The sequence below is a fragment of the Euwallacea fornicatus genome, chromosome 1, assembly GCF_040115645.1.
Source record: "Euwallacea fornicatus isolate EFF26 chromosome 1, ASM4011564v1, whole genome shotgun sequence".
NCBI lineage: Eukaryota > Metazoa > Arthropoda > Insecta > Coleoptera > Curculionidae > Euwallacea > Euwallacea fornicatus.
In genome coordinates, this window is record NC_089541.1 from 1990248 (window position 1) to 2010272 (window position 20025).

At 35.9% G+C, this 20025-nt stretch overlaps 2 protein-coding genes across 2 annotated transcripts; one reads left to right on the forward strand and one right to left on the reverse strand.

Annotated features, from left to right (window-relative positions):
- The first annotated feature begins 853 nt into the window (after positions 1–853).
- mfas (midline fasciclin) lies at positions 854–16564 on the forward strand. Its single transcript, XM_066282444.1, has 14 exons — positions 854–994; positions 6258–6409; positions 6463–6745; positions 9951–10142; positions 12508–12598; positions 12831–12998; positions 13065–13195; positions 14139–14350; positions 14417–14554; positions 14610–14825; positions 14886–15196; positions 15250–15444; positions 15494–15644; positions 16164–16564. Exons 1-14 carry the CDS (start codon positions 933–935, stop codon positions 16406–16408), a joined length of 2547 nt encoding a protein of 848 aa, XP_066138541.1. The 5' UTR covers positions 854–932; the 3' UTR covers positions 16409–16564.
- Positions 16429–19894, reverse strand: mah (mahogany). The gene is made up of 7 exons (XM_066282492.1): positions 19204–19894; positions 18919–19152; positions 17744–17876; positions 17430–17689; positions 17172–17378; positions 16872–17121; positions 16429–16822 (listed from the first exon to the last, which is right to left on the reverse strand). The coding sequence occupies exons 1-7, from the start codon at positions 19343–19345 to the stop codon at positions 16582–16584; spliced, it is 1467 nt and encodes a 488-aa protein (XP_066138589.1). The 5' UTR covers positions 19346–19894; the 3' UTR covers positions 16429–16581.
- Between the last annotated feature and the right edge of the window lie 131 nt (positions 19895–20025).

Sequence of the window (20025 nt, forward strand, 5' to 3'; positions counted from 1 at the left end):
TAAAAAGGGCACTCTGTGAATGGTTTTTCTGAAAAATTTTCAAAATTGTTTACGCCAAAATTATGAAATTCGGTATACCTCAATAAGTTGGAGTGAGTACATTTTTTTGTGTTAATAATTGCAGGTTTTAGTCAGGGACGTCTCACACAGGAGGTCTCCTAGGTAAGTGCTGCCCTAACTTTTTTGTTTGCTGCGAAGAAATGATAAGTCTTTAATAGTATTAGTCTTCTTATCGCTGACTAATAAAAAAAATATTTCTATTACAAAGATGCAGGCTATGTTCATTAAGATGCATTTCGGTGTTCACCGTTTCGAAAATATTATACAAAAACCATCTTTAGAGTTCCCCCTTGGAGAAGTTCTAGGCCCTTGAAGAAGTAATTTTTGGGGTATGTTTATAAGAACATTTTTTTAAATTATTTTAATCCTTAGAATCACTTTTCGACATATTTAGACATTATGTCCGGGCACCATATATGATAAACCAGTCTGTCCAATTCGCTAAGTTGATGAAAATTTCCGCAACTTCAGATTATCGAGCATACTGAATAGAGAACTTCTTCGAAGTGGACTGTATGGAGAAACATCATATTCTGACACATTGCCGTTCTATCGTCACGATTTTCGCGTTTTCGAAATATTGATTTTTGATAATGTAGAAACAAATGTACAATTATAGTTTCAAAGCTTATCGGTTTTAGTACTTATGTAAACATATACATATGAAAAATTTCAATGAAATATAATGAAGAGTTCTGGACTGTAAACATCTGGTTGATTATACGCCACTGCAAAGAGACACAATCTCCCCCCACGACCCAGTGTCGTACGTTTATAAATTGCGGAACCTTCTGCGATTCTTCTATAGTTAGTTCTGTGAGAGCGAGCGCACACAGTGAGCCAGAAAGCATTCCGAGAGGTTCAAGTTCAAAATGCTCCGGCAAGCATTTGTATTGTGCATTTTAGTCTGGGGCATTAGGGGAGATTATTTCAAGTGAGTAGACCAAAATAATTCTTTATCCTTCACTTATTTTACCTTTTCGAAAATTCTTCTCTTTTCATCTATACTCTACTACAACCAAAGAAATAGCGCTGACAAAGAGTATTCCGCCAACAATAATCGATTTTTTTCCACTAATTCATCATCAATTAAATCTATTCGACCGTGAAATAGTTGATAATGGAAAATTGTTCGTAAGTTAGTTAATTTATGTTAATTATCATTAGTCATTCGAACATGGAAATTATCGCAAATCCTCCATGGCCGCTTCTAGAACGGTCACCATCATTGACCGGAACCACGCAAACAAATAAGTTCAAGTTAACGCTTATTATGCAAAGATAGTTTTATCTTTGTTACTGAGGTTTAGAAATTGTTATCTTTTATTAATTGAGAGAGTACGGAGAAGGTTACTATCTCCACTGTAACGGATATGTGAACTGCATTTGAGTTGAGGAAAATAGGCTCTATAATTCAGAAAGTAAATCGCTCAAAACGAAATAGGAGCCCCCTCAAATAAGCGTGGGAGGAAGAGTTCTTTTTTGCCGTTTTCAATAGTGCGCGTTAACTGGTAGGAACGAACAAAACTGCTCAATATCGTGTTTTAGGTAAAGGTGCTGTAAAGGTCCTCTCCAAGATGCCAATTAGCCGCAAGACGGTAGAAAAATTATGTTTTATTTCAGTTTTACTAATGGGAAAAAGAGAAAAATCGAGGTTTATTATCTTAAAAACAATAAACCACTGTTAAAATATACAATTAAAGCTTTAGAGCCTAAACATACTCCCTATTTCTAAATTAAATTCAGGTCATTAGGACTTCATATCTTTTTGAAAATTTGTCTTTATAGAGCTTGCCTCCTGAGGCTTCACTAATTATTGAAGTCATTTCTTAAAAAAATTACACTGTCAAAGTCTAATACCAATAATTGAGGATTACAGATAATATCGCGTTCGCGCGGTGGAAGAAAATGGTTAATTCGTCGGACAAAATCGGTTTCTGCCTAAAATAACACAGCGATTTTTAAGAAAACGTACTATAGATAAACATATCAAAAGCCTTTTTATTTTACTATCATTATAAAAGAACTCGTTTTTGTCTGACTCAATGCGTTGGAAAAATCAAAATACCAGCAACTTCATCTGGAAGATAGTTGTCATGCAATGCAATAAAGTAGCCGCTGCTCGCTATATTTACTCTTTTTTTTTCTATGTCTGGCAGTATTTCGCAAAAAATCTGCAATCAACCCGGAAAACACTAATAAATTGAATCTTTAGAAGAATTCCATCAAACATCACACTGTGTTGCCCACAAAGAGCGAACGATTACCACCTTGGGAAATTCCTCTATAGAACTCGCGAATTGTTTCAAGTTTACGATCTAAATATCTAAAAATATAAAAGATCAATTACATGGAAGAAGCGACAAGATTTTTGATCAAATGAAGCACGAAACAAAGGAATGGACAATGAGAGCTTTGTTTCATTGTTACTATGGAATTATTTATATTCATTTTAGATCTATTTTAGAACAAATGTGATGGTCCAAAACGCTGACATCAAGAAATAACCAAAATACCAAATTTTTCAAAAAAAGCAGTACGCCAATTTATCCAAAACACCTTGCAACACCGACTTCGGACAGACCTTGTTTTGAAATGAAATCCGATCATTCAATCATCAAAAATGTTTAAAAAAGAGTGTTCTGATCTTCAACATTTTTCAAATCGATTTGTAAAAACTGATTTTGAAGAAATTTTCAGACCGAAAAAGTCAAAAATAATGCTAAAAAAACAATGCTAGAAAATATTAACCAACATACTAAAGAAATCATGGTTTTTTTATGTTGCTTTAGAGAGATCAATTATGAGAGCGATTTCGGAATCTGGCGCCATTTTGTTCTGAACATTATAATTAATCCGCATGCGAGGCGACCATTTTGAAGAAAAATCTCGATCTACGACCTCGCAAAACTAAACGTAAAAAACAGTTACCGGCATTTCCCTCAAATTGGTCCTATTTTTTTTTGGCCGGAAGGCCGCCATGTATTAGTGTCTTTATGACCTTATTTTGACGCCAGAGATGTGTCATCGACCAGCGCCATTAACACATATGCGACATAAGAAATTATGGTGAGGTCGTATCGTCGGTTTTGTTAAACAGGACAGACAAAACTGAATTGCAGCTGAAAAAATTTTAAAATGTGGAATACCCCGCGGGTTTTCAGATGTTCGTCATTGAGGACTTTGGTTTTAACCCATAGATGGACCGAAAACTTGAAGGTTCAGGTGTTAGATGATGACGACTCCTTTATCCGGCGTTTCATCGCCTGAAAATCTAGATTTTTTCTGTTCTATGGTTAAAAATAAAAGTCAAAATATATCACTTTTATACCCTCAATGTTGCTGTTCAGATGTTCCTCTTCCAGAAATTTGAGAAAATCCGATGTTCACATGTTTTTCTTTCAGGAATTTATAATAGTTAAATTCCATTAAACGTTCTTATATGTATTTTTTTACTAGTCACGGAAGAAAGAGTGGGATGTTATCAGGATTATAGTTAAAATGACTTATCTTTCCCATCATATTGATTCTTCTTTATTTAATACTCTAGAATGCAAACTCGAAGTTTCTAGAATAGGACATCGGTATTCTCTTATGTAGGTCTTGAACTTCCTTTCAGGTAATTCCTCAGAACTGAAAGATGGTTCAGTTCCTGGAAGATGCAGGTATAAATATGAACCGTACCACATATCTAATTCATGGTTTCAAATGTCCGTTGTCGAGTTTTTCACTGCTGAAAATTGGAATGTTTCGCCTTTGGCAGCTTTCTTGTTACATTTCCAATTCCTCTGTTAAAATTTCTGTTATAGTCTTTCACATCTCATTTAAGTGTTTCCTCCTTCCAGAACAGGTTAAACAATATTACGTTGTAAAGCTACACAAGGTGTTTCAGAACTGCGCGGTACTATTTGAGGTATGCATTCTCTAGTACCAAGTAAAAAAAAAACGTTAAGTGGTGGAGTTTCAAGGTTTCTCCTAAGTTTCTTCTGAAATTTTTTAAATAAATAAGATGCTCAATGAACATGCACTCAATTAAAATTAAAAAAATGAAAACTTGTGCACCAGCGAATGCACGTTTGATAGAAAAGGAATAACCAACGATCGTCAAGGCGTACGTGCGTGTATTAGAAGAAGAAGGCACCATTTCGAACAATACTCTATGTAACATGCATAAATTTTGATTTTTTCTTAAAAACAAATGTAAATATCATTTTTGCTGTTATTTTTGTTGTACGTTTTCTTACTGTTTTTGTGAATCTTTGAAAATTTGTGCATTTTTTCTGGAACCCGTTTTGATTTGTTAAACAAGTAATGACTCATTGAATGGCTATTGAAATGAGGAAGTTGGAATTGAAAAAGTTGGAAGAAGTTCAGTAACGGGTTTTGAAAAATAATTCAAATATCTTTTGACTGATTTTTTGAAATTTGGTAGCGTTGTTGGTGGTAATACGGGGAGGATAATATGTGGCCCTAACTAGATTAAAATTATTAAGTCCAGTTGCTTGGGTGTGTGGGGGAGGAGGTGGATAGAGAGAGGCACTTTAACCAAATTTATTCACATAAGAATGTACGCCACTAACTTTAATTAAATTTCGATATTTTTTGGGAGATGAAGCATCTAAAAATACAGCTTTTTTGTTTCTTCAATTTCTGTTGTATCTTGCTTCGTTTACGAGATAAAAAGTAAAAACCGCTTTATTGCATGTCCATGTAACATACAAAAACATTTTCAAAAAATCAAAGGGTTTATTTGTTTATTTTTTAAGAATATTTTGCGCTTTCGTGGCTTTTAAATGGTTTTAAAATATCGGTCAAAAGATATTTGAATTATTGTTCAAAAAGCGTTATTGAAAAAAAATTTAACACCCCGTATCTTGGAAACAATACATTTCCGGACCTATGTTCAGAGAAACTTATTTCCGTAAAATAAGTTGAGCAACCACCCTGTTAAATATCGCAGCGTCTTTTTTAAACACCCTGTGTTTCGCAACCGTTCAGAACCAGTACCTCCCAAGACATATGAGCGTTTATTAATCTGAACCAAATTTAATATCTTCAATTTCCTGATGTAATATTAAAATGATTCCAACCCCTCCTAATAGGAGCCCCAAAGGATAATATCTGCGTCAGTGCCAACATGCGAAATAATCGGATTTTGACAGGTCTGGTAATGTCAAACAGTTTGACAAACAAATCTGCTTTACTTTACTAGTATGCAAGAAACTTTCGCACTAAGGTGGCTAAATAGGGGTTTAGTGGTATTTATGGCCTTCTGGTCACAACAGACCATCAACAACCACTGATTTCATTTCAACCCAAAACTAATTTATTTGCCATGAGATGGTCGATTTATTTTGAATTTTGGGGACAATAACGTTTGATTTCGCATTAAGTCAAGGAGTCTTTATGAATGATTTGCGTAACCAGACTTTGCCTTTATTATTGGCTTAAAGAACGCTGTCAAAAAATGACATAATTATTATAGAAAATTACCTTAATTGTGGGCCTATTACGGTCGGGAATATTTGAAAAATTCTGTCGTCATGTTGCTTTCAACTTTTCGTCTCTTGGTGATCTTATTAAAGCTGATTTGTGGTACCTTATTTGTGAGCAAATTTCATGTGCTGAAAAGCGCAGAAAACACTGTTAAAATGCGTCATGATGACAAAATAGAAACCTGATTTTCTCACTGTAATCACTGGGAAACCGTGAAAAATTCTTAAGACCACCGCCAGCTCGCTTTCCATTTTCTGCTGTCTATTATGTAAAGCAATTTTGTCGTTATTACGAATTTCTATTATAACTTTAGGAGAAAAGAAAAATTGAGATAAAAAGAATGCAAGATGGTTTTGGTCAGATATTCGTTTTAACTTGAAGGTCTTGACGAGGATTCTAAATCTGAACTAAGCTGAATCTTGAATTATCATCATACACCAGAAATTTTAGTGCCCCTTTTTTCCATTTTTTAAGTCATTATAGGGGCATTTTAAGTCTCAAAATGGCCCCTTTTTCAAAACTATTTTAGTTTTACTTCCAGCAGCATCTCTCCGCTGAAAATGGTCATTTAGGCTGCGCGACTATATTTGATGTAGTGACTGACTCATATTGTTCTCGGAAGCAAGACAATGAAGTGCACGAATTTATGTAATTTTAGATTCAAAGCGAACAGTATTAAAGCGTTTTCTTCGGAATTTCAGCGACCTCTCATTCCTGGAATGGGACCAACCTTCGATTTTCAGTGGAAGAAACGCTGCGTCCTCCTCCGAAAGCCTGGAGAGGGACCGCGAACCTCTTTCTCCGGACTTCCAAGATCCCAATCCTCAAAGTACTGAGGACAAACCTGTCACTGGTACTTAACAAGAAAAAAGTATTTCGCGGGTATACCGAAACATGAAATTTCAGCCGTTCCGGCATCAGGGTCCACGGAAAAGCCTTCAGACACCCCTGTGTTGAATCCCAAAAAGGAGACCCTCGTGCCCAAGCATCCTCCTATAAATTCCTTCCTCCCCGGAGGAATTATAAATGTAGATGCAAATTCTGGAGGAATTCCCTCTTTCTCCAGCCCATTTGGACCGGAATTCGACTTCCCAGCTCTTCCAGGCCTTCCCGGTCTAGACAGGCCTATTTCAGGGATTGGAATTGGTGGTCTTTTCGGGATGGACAGCGGCAGCAGGTGGTGGAAAGGGTAAGTCGACGTTTCTGCGGCGAACTTTCTCTGGTTATGATAAATGGTTATTATTCACAAACAAACTTTACAATAGGAGAAAAGTAGGCCTTTTAGGTGATTGAACTTGAAGAAATCTGCTTTCATATTCCATGTGGGCTTTGTTTGCGCTGAATATTGATATAGTCTGGTCAAAACACTGGAGACGGTCTGGCAGATTTCTTACTTCGCTCCCATGGCTTTGACCTAGTGGCGAAATTTCATTTTAATTTTATTTGAAGCGACTTAGGCCGGTTTAATTAACCGATAAAGTGGGTACTTCATGTTTTTTAGGATCAGACAAAAATCGGCAAACAAAAACCGTGCATAGGTGCTTTCACAACTGTACTTCGGGCTTAAAGTTCATTAACCAGGCTGTTTGCTATTGCCTAGGTGTGCTAATTGCAATTGCTGACTACCAGGTGTAAAATGACACACATCTTACGCTGGCACTGCAACTAATTACCTTTTAGAATGTGTGCGATAATTATGTGTGTGAATATAAGTCATTATAAAGTTTATTTTCCCAGACTTTTTCTAACATCCATAGAGATCAACGTACTAATTAGTACTTGGATTTTTTTAATGGCACTTTGGCTTGATAATTCACCATTTTGTCCCTTTTCACCGATTACTACAAATTATCGATTTATTTCTAATCGGCGGTAGTTGACGATAAACGTGTGCTAATTAGCAAAACAGGAGCAATGTCGCGCATTACCGTGGTCATTAGGCGCTCTTGGTGGTTGTTATTATTGTTAAGTGTTCGTAAATCAATTAACTCTCGCTCTAATTTCATGAAAACTCACTGCCGGGATGTCAAGCGTGAGTCAAGTACAGGGTGTCCATTGAACAGCACTTGAAACTCCCATGAGTTTGTTTCTAATTTCATTAAAAAAATCAAGCTGGAGCATGCGCACGAGGCCAATAAAGGTAAATTTTAAAATTAGTGACAACCCTGGTGGTTGTCCCAGAAAAGCGGGGCGTCATAAAGTGTGATTTTCTTCCCGCTTAAATTTTTTTCGCGTGATGGTATCCTCTCTTGATCCTGTATTGGTTCCTAGGTTTCTTCCATCTCGAGGTGCAGTGAATCGAAGCTGTGATGCTTTGAAAAATTTTTGGATATTTTCAATGCCTCATGAAAAATTTATTTCGCATTCAATTCAAGTTAGATTTTGACAACTTTAAGATGGATTCCCATTTAAGATCCTCTTAGGAGGTGCGAATACTCGTTTAGCCAAAAATACATACAGGGTGTTCACAATAACAACTTTAATTTTCACATTTTCGACTTCAATTTTCTGGATGTTTTCAAATAGGATGACGTGTTTTTAATGACGAAGAATGAAAGAAAATTAAATTTTCTTCATTTTGATGTAAAACAATGTAATGTTTATCTTAAACGTTCATGGGATTGTTAATTAGTTTAGGAAAACCCGCCTTCATGGCTAAGTGCCTGAGTGGTTAGATCTTCGTGCACGCCTTGTCATGTTTTCGTTATTGTTTGTTTTTAATTTTCACAGCTCATTCACCTCCTGACTAATATCTCTGATGCTAATGTTTAGGTTTTCTAGTATTGATAAAGTGATGTGTAATTGATTTTCTTCTCTTAAGACCTTCTTCTTTCAACTTTTCATTTCATAATTAACAAATCCGTTCGTTCGAAACCCTCGTTTAGACGTTCTAGGCTCCTTACATTAGGATGTCCTCTGTTAGGAAATCCTTGTGCCGGGATAGATATAAATAATTTCCATGATGTGCATCAATCTCTTAAATGATACAGTTTATCATATAAGTTCTTGGCGAGTATGCTTCATTTTGATTACAGTTTTAAAATAAATAGACAATAAACAGACACTTAGCCATGAATGTAGATTTTTCCGACATAATTAATAATTCCGTTAATGTTTAAGATAAATATGACAATATTTTATACTAAAATGAAGAAAATTAAAGTTGATAAGGCGATAATTTAAGTTGTTATTGGAAACGCTCCGTATATTTTTTGGATAAATCGGTATTTATGCCTGCTAACATGATCTTACATGAGAGTCCACCCTATAATTTTCGAAATCTAACTTAAGGTAACTCTGAATTTAATTTTTTTTGAGAAATTGCAAACATCTAAAATTTCTTTATAAACGTCATAGCTTCAAGTCCCTGCATCTCAAGATAAAAACAAACTAGGAATTAACACAAGCTCAAGAGAGGACTCTATCACGTGTAAAAGATGCACTTTATAGCGCCCCGCTACTTTGAGACACCCTGTAGGGTTGTCACTAATTTTGAAATTTACTTTTGTTGTCCTCATACATATTCCCATAATTGATTTTTTTGGATAAAATCACAAATAAATTCGTAGGAGTCCAAAGGGTCGTTAAATGGACACTCTGTATTATTAAGTGTAAGCAATGAACCAACAAAATGAGAAAGGGACGGTTGCTCTTGGGAGTTCACTGAAAGTCCATTGGGATCTAATTCGGGTCGTTCAAACAGGATACCCTGTGTTTTATTGCGTCATTATTTTGTAATATTAACCCTTAGCGAACGAATGCCGCCATAGTCGCGACATTAAAAATATTCATGTATACAGGATGTTTCATAAACATGTCGACAAACTTTCGGGGGATGCAGGGCTCACAAAAACAAATATTTAGATCGAATAAAGTTAGGTCCGAAATCGCTTCAATTCTAAGATACTGAGTGTTTAATTTCTTTTTATAAGTATCTCAAAAACGGCTTGCGATAAGGACATGATATTAGGAACATGCTATGGCGGGATAAATGTGTATGTTCTGGAACATGTAGAATATTTCCACCTACACCAATGGCTTCCGTATGGCCAAGCATATGTTTAGAAAAAGAACATGTTTATATAATCAAAGGCATGACGTCTTTCTTAAGGGGGAGCGGGGGATGGAGGGTTACACGTGCTTGATTTTTTTATAGAATTTTTTTGCAATATAAAATTTTGAACGTGATTTTTAAAATTGACTTTTCTGGGAAACTGTAAGTTGAAGCGAATTTGAGAAGGGTTCCTTTTTATTGTAGAAAAATCGCTTTTTACAATTACGATCTTTTCCTGTCAAAATTTTCATCGCTAAACTTATCTGATATTAATATCTTAGAAAAATGCGTTCCAAACCTGGAAAATGGTAAACATGGACACTATTTTTAATGATTTCAGTAAGAACGTCTGCATAGAGCGAGAAGAAAGCACTGACGACGAAAAGGACGAGGACAAAGAAGATTCTGAGGCGGCCAAAAACAAGACCGAAACCAGCACCGAAGTTAGCAGTAGGGAGCCCAACTTCTTTTCCACCTCGATCCGACTATCTAACTGTTTCGAAACTGAGAATAAGTACGAGTGCGTCACCAGGTAATGTACCTAAACAACTTGCAATTTATCATTGGTTTTTCCCTTTCATTTTGAAATACCCAAAATAAGAAAAACCTCACTTATTACAACCTCCGATCAGTGCCCCAATTATGCCATTTATACAGAGAACCTATCATCCTGCACAAATCCATTAACAATTGATGAAAATGGTTTTCGTGAAAATTATGCTGGAACACGTCAAATATTTTTAGTTGTGCATTTTTTAACGTACCAAACGTATATACAGGGTAACTCATGAGGTAAATAAATGTACTCTTTATTTTTTTTCTTAGAGAACCCTCTGCATCTTACGACGTTTTTGAGTTTTTTAAAAATTTTTAACATATTTCATGTAATGCGCATGTTTAAATTCAACAAATTAAAAAATATATACAAAAACCAGAAATAATGAGAGAACTATTACTACTGAAAAAATAACAATATAAACTGCTATTATCTAATGAATTAAATGGTCGAACTGTGCCGCGTTAATTTCCTGAGTGGGCCAGCTGCAGATTCCACAAGAACTTTTCTTATCATTTGAGGAGGTATTCGTTGAGCTTCTTGAGTAATTTTACTTTTTAACACTTCTATATTGGTGAGCTTATTTAAATACACCCTACGTTCGGGACGATCCCATAACAAAATCCATGGGGGTGAGGTCGGGCGATCTAGCGGGCCGCCCTGATTGCCAATATTTCAATACCTGTTGAATATAGACATGGGCATGTCGCATAAAATATGTTCAGAATTTCTCAAGGAACGGAAACACGTCATAATATACATGGGACTCCATAAGAAAAAAAAAACGAAACAGAACATTTATTTACTACACAAATGACCCTGTAGACATGTCTGTTGCGCCAACAAACGCACAACTAAAAACAATATTTGACGTGTTCCAGGATTTTTATAAAAAAATATTTCCTAAAATTTTTAACGAATTCATGCGAGACTTTTGGTTCTCTATGTATGAGAAAGAAACGTGCAGAATTCTGTTCATTTTGCTTTAGCTACGGTGCTTCTTGTGCAGATTTAGTAACATTGTTTCCTAAGAAACTTAACTGCTTAAAAAGTGAAAATAAATTTCAACAGCCACAGTTACTTCTGCGTTGAAAGTAAAGGAGGTTTCTAGCCTACAACCATCGCAATGGCCATATCGATGTTTAAAGTAGTCTAAGTAATCATCAATCGAATATTAAATTTTAATTTCACGGTTTCAAAGTTACGGCCTTTGAGAGTAAATTAACAACCTTAAAATCCCGTTATTTAAATTGATATTATTTGCTAAATTTAACTGTAGATGTTGATTAAAAAAGAAGCGAAATCGGAATAATAATGATGTGATTGATCATGGGGATCAAGGTGATTTTGTTGCAAAAAGGAGGGAAGTATCAGATTGTGTAATGTAAAAAAAATTATATTTCGTGGTGGGTTTTAACACCCCTTTAGAGTTGAGACGCGACTGAGTTTCTCAACGTGTTGCTCAACGTTACGCGCTCTGTGCCTATGAACCAAGGCTCAGCAAGAAGTTCGAGATTCGAAGGCTCAACCAGATTTAGAAATCGGATCGTCCAAATAGAACTATTTAGAAGGGCGATCTCTATACAACGTTCGAAACATGAATGTTCATTCTCCAATTGCGTAAAACACGGATTTCCATTTTTCTGGATGTGCTGGATTGAATTAATTGTAGTGATCTCTAGACGTGGAAATTTGGAAAATTGAAATTTTGAAATAAAGAAATATAGTACCTTAATTTCTGGGTAATTTAAGCATCAACATATAGGCTGCTTGAAATCTGAGGCCAATCTGCCAATGTTTCTGTATTTTCTAGACGCAATTCAACTCGTCTCCAATGTAACTCCAACTTAAACTCGCGGATTTAATTGATTGAAAAATTGAAGAATTTAAAAAGTGTATTTTTGGACATTTTGAACACGAACGTATGAACTTTAACTCCTTGAAATCTGAGGTGAATCTGCGAATTTTTCTAGATTATCTGAACTCAATTCAAGTAATCTCCAGAAGTCAAAACTTAACTCGAGGGTTTGATTATATAACTCCCTAATAGAAGAATGTAGAACGACCGTTTCTGGACATTTTAAGCATTAACCTGTTGTCTTCAATTGCCTTAAACATGGGATCAATCTGTTCATTATTTTTCAACTGCCGGACTTAGTTACCGCCCGACATTTCACTGAGACATTTGGTAGCAAAACGTAAAAATTTGCAAATTTCTTCTTGTTCTGTGACATGTAGGTGCTGAAACTAAGTCAGTATTTACGTAAAGTACTTAAATTCAATTTTTCCATCAATGGATAAATACGCGTTTAAATACTTACTTGCTATTTACTTTTTTTAGAATCAACAACCATGGCGTGGTGAAAACCTTCACGGTCCGCTACAAGTGTTGCTACGGGTTCAAGAGAACGTCCGACGGATGTACCAAACAGGTATACCTCGTTTCTTAATGCAATTTTCTATTTCACGAAAATATTATTGAAAAACTTATACCTCGAATAGAGAGTTAAAGTCTACGATTCTTCGTCTAAAGCTCCTGTCTCAAGCTTTTCTCTGCCTTCGTACTATCTAATATTATTCAAAAAAATAACTCTAATAATCACCCATTTAATCATAACAATCACTTATATAATTCCAATTTCAATATTGCTTTGTACCCCGCAGGTCGACCTTAAACCTGTCCTTAAAACTCTAGATGACCTGAAACTGGATGAGTTCAGAGGGATGATTAAATCTACATCTCTAGATAGCACTTTCGAATCTGGCAATTTCACTATATTCGCTCCTAATGATGATGCTGTTCACGACTATAGTGACAAGCTTAGTGATATTGTAAGTTATGAAGATGTGAAAGTTTCTGTTAGTATTTAAGGTCAAATTATTTGGGTATTTGTGCAGAATACTGTATATCCAGCAAGGAGACGTAGAGCAATTAAAAATGCTTTGACTTCGAAGGATTTGGTCTTGAGTCACACTGTGGATGGGTTTGTTGAGCTTGCTGATTTGGAAAATGAGCAAATACTTCAAAGGTATGTTAGAATGTACCCATCTATTTTGTGTTGTGAGTGTTGTACTGAGTCTAAATACAGGATGTTGTAAATTAGCACGCCAATCCGCTAACCACAGATTCCTTGAGCGAAAATAATTAGACTTTCCTTACACCACTTTTTTCTTTAGCGCTTTACGTTTACTATGCAGAATGTTAAACATGTTAAAAGAAATTTTGTTAATAACTTCGATATTTGTTGGTACATTTACAATACGATGGGGGGGCACTTTTTCTATAATTTGAATTTAAAAAAATCAGAGTGAGGAAAATAGAGAGTCATGGATATTACTCCTCCCCCACACCTTTTCTTGGCACCCCCCCCCCACCTTTTTTTGGCACACCCCCCCGATTAACGCGTTTAATTCTTTTGACTAAATGTTTCTTTATTTTCATTTTTTATTTTATTTTTGACGAGTATGTAGCTAACATAATAAAGTTAACAATAGTAATGGTTTTTGATATCGTGGTAAATCACTTTTACCATTTATAGGAAAATGCAATTCTAATGCTAGTTTAGTGGCAAGACGTTTTGCAGATGAATTTCCTAATCAGTATCATCCAAAAAGAAAATTCTTCTCTAACTTAGTTAAGATAGTCATGTGGCAATACATCGTGTTTTTAAAGATATATTCCCGAAATAAACGAAAAATAGGTAGCATATATTAAGAAGCAATTACTGGAACAGCTGGAATATATTCTAAAGTAAGAGATAAATTAAAATTTCACAAAAATGCAGAAATTCAGATAAAGGAACATTTAAAATTTTAAACACCTTCACAATTGGTGAGTACAAAACAAAATTGAGAGAGGGGGGGTCTCCATGACTCCCCATTTTCCCCACTTCTATTTCAAATTTTCCACCAACATAACGAGTACCTAAATGTTACTGTTTGAATTCGTGCCTTTTATGTATTTTTTTGCAGTAAAGACGATCAAAAGTCCACGATAAGGATCAACATTTACCCCACGCACACTTATGAAAAAATGATGACTGCTAACTGTGCAAGGGTGAAAAAAGGCAATGTTTTGGCTGACAATGGAATCATTCACATTGTAGATAGGGTGGTTTTGGCTACGAGTGAAAGCGTTGAGGATATTATTAAAAACAACCCCAAATTGAGCAGCTTCAGAAAAGGTTTTTAGAGAAAATCCAGTAGCGCAATTTTGGTATGTTCTATAAACGTAAATTTATAATTTCCAGCTCTAGACAATACTGACATTCCCAAAAAATTCAAACCCACCGGTCATTATACGATTTTCGCTGCGACCGACGAAGCCTTTAGCAAATTGGACGAAATCCAGAGGCAGAAGATCTTGAATGGAGGTGGATGCGCGTCCAGTAAGCATTATCATAAATACGCCCTTCTTATAATAAATTTACCCTGAATTTTTAGACATCTTGAAGCATCATATCGTGGCCCATACAGTGTGCTCTTCAGCTATAATAGGAAACGCTACAACTCACAATGTCGAAGGGGCTGTGTTGAATATGGAAAGAACCATGGAAGACGAGCTCATTTTCGAAGGCAAAGCAAAAATCACACAAGCAGACATTGTCGGAACAAATGGAGTTGTTCATTTAATCGATACTTTAATTATTCCCGAATCGGGTTAGTTCCCAATTTGCTACAATAGGGCTCAATTCCGTAATGATTTTTTGTTGATTTCAGGCCAGTACATCGGAAGCGTCCTCAAGGCCCACAACTACTCAAAATTCCAGGATTTGGTCCAGAAAGCCGGTCTCATTGACGAATTGAATAACTTTGACAACGCAACAGTGTTCGTGCCTGTAGATGCTGCTTTTGATAATGCAGACACCAAGAAACTACTTGAGGAATTGGCAACGAATCAAGAGAAACTGAAGGAGTTGGTCAGGTATCACGTGGCCGACAAGCAGGTGGAATCCAATGACATGTCTAATAATATGATGATTCCCACCAATGACCAAGAAAAGGAATTGAGAGTTAACTTATATTCCACTGTGAGTGTCTCGAGATTTTTGATGCAAGAAGTATATGAATTACTTGATTGCAGCTGCCACTTTTCACAAATGTAATCAACAGAGCCACGATCAACTGCGCCAGATTGATCGGATTTGATGAAAAAACGTGTGGGTCGATCGTGCACGAAGTGAGTCGGGTCTTGGTGCCTCCCAGTAGTAATATCATTGAAATTATCGAAACCGACAAAAAATACTCTACTTTAAGGGATTTGCTGAAGGGGACAGAGGTAAAACTTCATATCATTAAGCCAGATACTTTATATATTTGTGTCTCAGGTGGAAAAAATCCTGCAAGAAAACAACAGGTCTATCACTTTCCTGGCTCCGAGTGACGAGGCCTTTGCAGCCTTAGAGGAAAAACATAGAACGATGCTTAAAGAGAACAAGGAGAAGGCGAATGAGATTTTGAAGAATCATGTTTTAAGTGGTAAGCTCAGGGTTGATAATCAAAGTTGTTAATGAGATTGTAATCAACTTTATTTTTGGAGATTTGTGAAACCACTGAATTGAATTCTTCAGCTTGATTCATTGCAGCCCATTCATTCTCTATTTTTTTCTCCTATTTTACAGCCTGGTCAATGTGTTGCTCACATTCTCTTACCTGTAATTGCACTGAAACTGCTTTAAAAATCACCTTCATCCAAAAAAGTTGAGTTGTCAAGTACCTCCGGCTTCTAGTAAATGGAGGAATTACCGATTCTTTCGGTCCTGTGACATTTTTTTTTAAACAGAATTCAGACTATTTTATAGCGTTGTGCTGTGAAAGGGGTTTTTCTATTTCCCCATGGATTCAAATCGACACAGAACTTACTCCGATTGTTTTACTTTCGTTCCTTGATTTCGCCTTTTCAATATGTAGAACAAACTGAAACTAACTTCTGATCAAACTCTGAAAATTAAAACTTTAATCAAAACATAGAGTATGAACTACACGATCGACTTTCAGAGGTTCTCTGCTGCTCGGGAGTTGGACCTCACACATGGGGCTTCAACAGCTTCGTCCCCACCTTGGGCGACCAAAGGGTGGAAATCGGTAGACTAGGAAACCAAATTCGAGTCAATAGAGCGACAATCACGAGCTGTGACACTATGGCCGTCAATGGCGTTTTGCACACAATTAATAGAGTTTTAGCTCCAAGAAAGCGGCCTGTAACGGCCATGGAGGGTGGAATTCTGTTCTTTGACTTATAAACTGAGGTGTTGTGGTTTAAATTATAAGGATGTTGATCGTAAAGATCGGTGATATGATGATCGGTTAATGATTAATTTTACTTTTTAGGTTATTATTTATTGTTTTTATTAAATAGTAATAAGGGATGTTTTCACAATAAACATATTCCTGAGTGATTATTCTTGTTTGTTACTCACAAATACAGCAAGGCATTGGAGACGTTATAGATGCATGGTTTCGAAAAATTCGAGTAAGACAGAATGGCATCGGTCAGATTCAAATAAGTGGTGACTAAAGTCGCCACGAAACTAAAAAGAATTATAGCTCCGCAGAGCAATAACTCGATCTTTTTATTACAGACCCAAGCTAGCCAGTCCCATCTCTGGTTCTCCAATTCTTCTCTGAACCTTTGGTCATAATATTTAACTAAATTCCTAAAAAAAAATAATTAAAGCTCCCAACTAAAGTAATCCTCCTTTCTACCTAGGATATTCCTCCTCATGGCTATTCAAAATAGCATTTGAAAACTCCTGTCTCTGCAATTTTTGACTAAAACTTCGATGCATGTAACTGATTCTCATATAGAAAATCGGTGGTAAAATGAACACCAAAGGCCCAGTGAGAGTCCCACCAATGAGTGACATCACAAGATCAAACCTGGGAACTGACTCGGCTATCACTATTGCCAGAATTGTCAAAATTGTTCTCAGAATACAGCGTTTGTGATTGAATTCTAAAATTATTTATATTCTCAGATCGCCTCATTCGCAACAACTCAGTTACCTCTAGAAATATTGAGGCAATCCTCCATGTGCTGGTAAAGAGTGCTATTACTGACTGCTGAAGTGAGGCATAGCTGAATAGCTACAAGAGCAGCTGCGAAGTGTAAAGGCGTTGAAGTAGGTAGAGTTTCCAGTAAACTTGGTTTTATCGAGTTTCCATACTTGAGGGCTGTTATAAGGGTTGTAGTGCCAAACATAAATAGCGTTACTAAAACAGATTTTTCGTATTTCTGTGTAATAAAGCGAGTTTTAAAATTACTTAAAAATCCTCCAAAAATGACCGATGAAAGTTTCGTTCGGTCTTTCATGTCCATTTGAATGGTTAAAATTATAGGGTGAATATCGAATTGAAACGCGACAATTCCGTAAGCCCCCATCACAAGTTTCCATAATTGTAAGTTGCTTTCGAAGTTTCCTTTCGGTTTTTCTATAGTTTCCGTGCTAGTGGTAAACAGAAGACATGCGCATGTCAAAATATACACCGAGGTTACTATAAAGACGGAAATGGTACAAAGAAGCCTGTAAATGGAGTTTAAGCTAAATATAATTTTTTTTGGTTCATACATAACCAACTTCATATCTTTTGGACTTCCCAGCCACAAGACTGGGCACAATAAGACTCCTAAAACCATTATCCAATAACAGAAAGAGATGTCGAAGGTACTGTCGCTGATTCTTAGTCCGAGTAACTGGAGGTTCTGAGCAGCTGAAAACTTCCATACAATATGTTATTGCCATAACATGAGAGAAAACTGTAATTTTTCTCACATTGAAAATGACAGAAATCGTTTTAGATATCCGATGAAGCGTCTTATAAGAGCTCTAACGTGGACATCTCTAAATTCACATTCGCCCTTGAGACCAGTTTAATTAAGGGGCAAATTTGACTACGTATTAAAGATATACAAACCCACCTTTGAGAATAACATACCAATCAAATTTAAATTCCTTTTATAATTTTTCTAAAATTAGCAATATTTAAACCTCATTATTTTGCTTATTTATATTCAGTTTTTTTACTATTATAAAATTCAAGGTCAAGTCACGTACGCCTCTGAATTGAATGAAACTAAAGCTTCAATTCGACAGGTTATTAAGGACATGCAGGGTCATCTCTTAGATTAAAAGAGTAACAAAATGTTGATTCTTTTGGATTAGTTTCATTTTTTTTAATTAACAATATTTTCCTTTAATTTTTTTTTGGTCATTCATTAACTGCTGGTTTAAGTCACATTCAGGACCATCAGGCTTTATTAATAATCCCATGTCAAGCATCTTGAAGAACCCTCAAAATGTTTCAAAATAGTTCAGTAGCGCTTCTAAACGTTTAAGACTCAATCATAAGTTCGCTCAGCAATATCTTCAAGTAAAGCATCCAAGTGGTCCGGATGCATTGCGGCTCGCTTCTCAAATAACGTTTAAAACGGACTAGCTTTGAAGCGTAACTGAAGAAATTACTTCAGGATCCTCATTCATATTTTGAACATTATTAGAGTTCGAGAGGCGTTAAGGTAACGACTAAAGAGCTTTCACAACTTCAGTTAAATGCAAAGTGTTCTCTTTAATATTCTTTCTAAAAATTTGAGCTAGAAAAGTCACGAGAGTACCTCTCGAGGCCTTGAAATGGTTTCAATACTGTGCAGAAAGAGCTTTGAGAACCTCAAGAGTTTATCAAATAATCTTAAAACTGTCCTTGCTTCGTTCATCCACCGGTAGTTGGACCCCTTTTCAGCACCCATTTTACTTACCCACAATTAAATTTGGGATGCCTGCTCCAAAAACTGTGATATCAACCAGAAAATTTACAAACCAAGAGTAAGATTTCCCAAAAGTAATTTCTGCCAAGGCAGAATAAGGGTAGCGATTTTTCTTGGTTATGCTCGAATCCATTTCTTCTGCCAAATTCCAGCATTTTCCCAGCAATCCTGCTGTGTAAATTTGAGTTACACAAACTAGGCTTATTATTGCAATACCGTAATAACCTTAAAATAATATGGAAGATCGAGTTTAAAGGTAAATTTCAGTAATTTTACCGCAATCTAGAATAGGTTTCGGTAACGCCACAACTGGGAACACTCCAAAAACATCAACCACACAAATAATAGAGAAAACCACTGAGAGACCTTTTCTGACTTCATGTCTAGGTAAAAGAGGAGTTGATTCATTCGTCTGCATATCTCGAAGTATACTTGAAACTACAGCTATTCGGCTTCTTGTTAATTGAACCTTCTTATATAGAATTTCACGTGAAAGTCTATCTAGGGAATCGAATTTCTACTACAGGAACGGACTTTAAATTAATAAAAATTTTAATTCACCAGCAATGATTCAGAATTGCACAGGACTATAAAAAGAAAATTCATATAAGTATACGTTCATTCTCGATCAGTAACGAGAGTTGTACTATACTAAAAATTAAGAAAAACATTAGTTTTTATTTTATTGTGCTTAACGTACTGCATATAGGGCTTGAAAATTTTATACGCATATTAGGTAATAGGTACTGCTTAATACGAGAATAGATTGCCTTCAACTACTATACAGGGGAGCGTATTTTCTGAGATCTTGATCCATAAAATCTTTTAGAAAAATTTAGTCGTACACCACTGGTCATATGTTGATTTCGCAACATTTTGGCGGCTCAGTCAACACTGGAACGCGAAAGCACACCTCCGGAGCAATTTTTTAAGCACTGTCCAAAGACGCCCGCGTCGACTAAATTGTATAATCTGAGGCTATTTAAATCATCCAAGACTATCATGTTTGGGAAGATATTCCCACACCGTGTGTTGTGGACGGGTATTATCACTTCCAAAAATTTTGTGAGTTTATGTAAATGCGCATATAAATCTTCC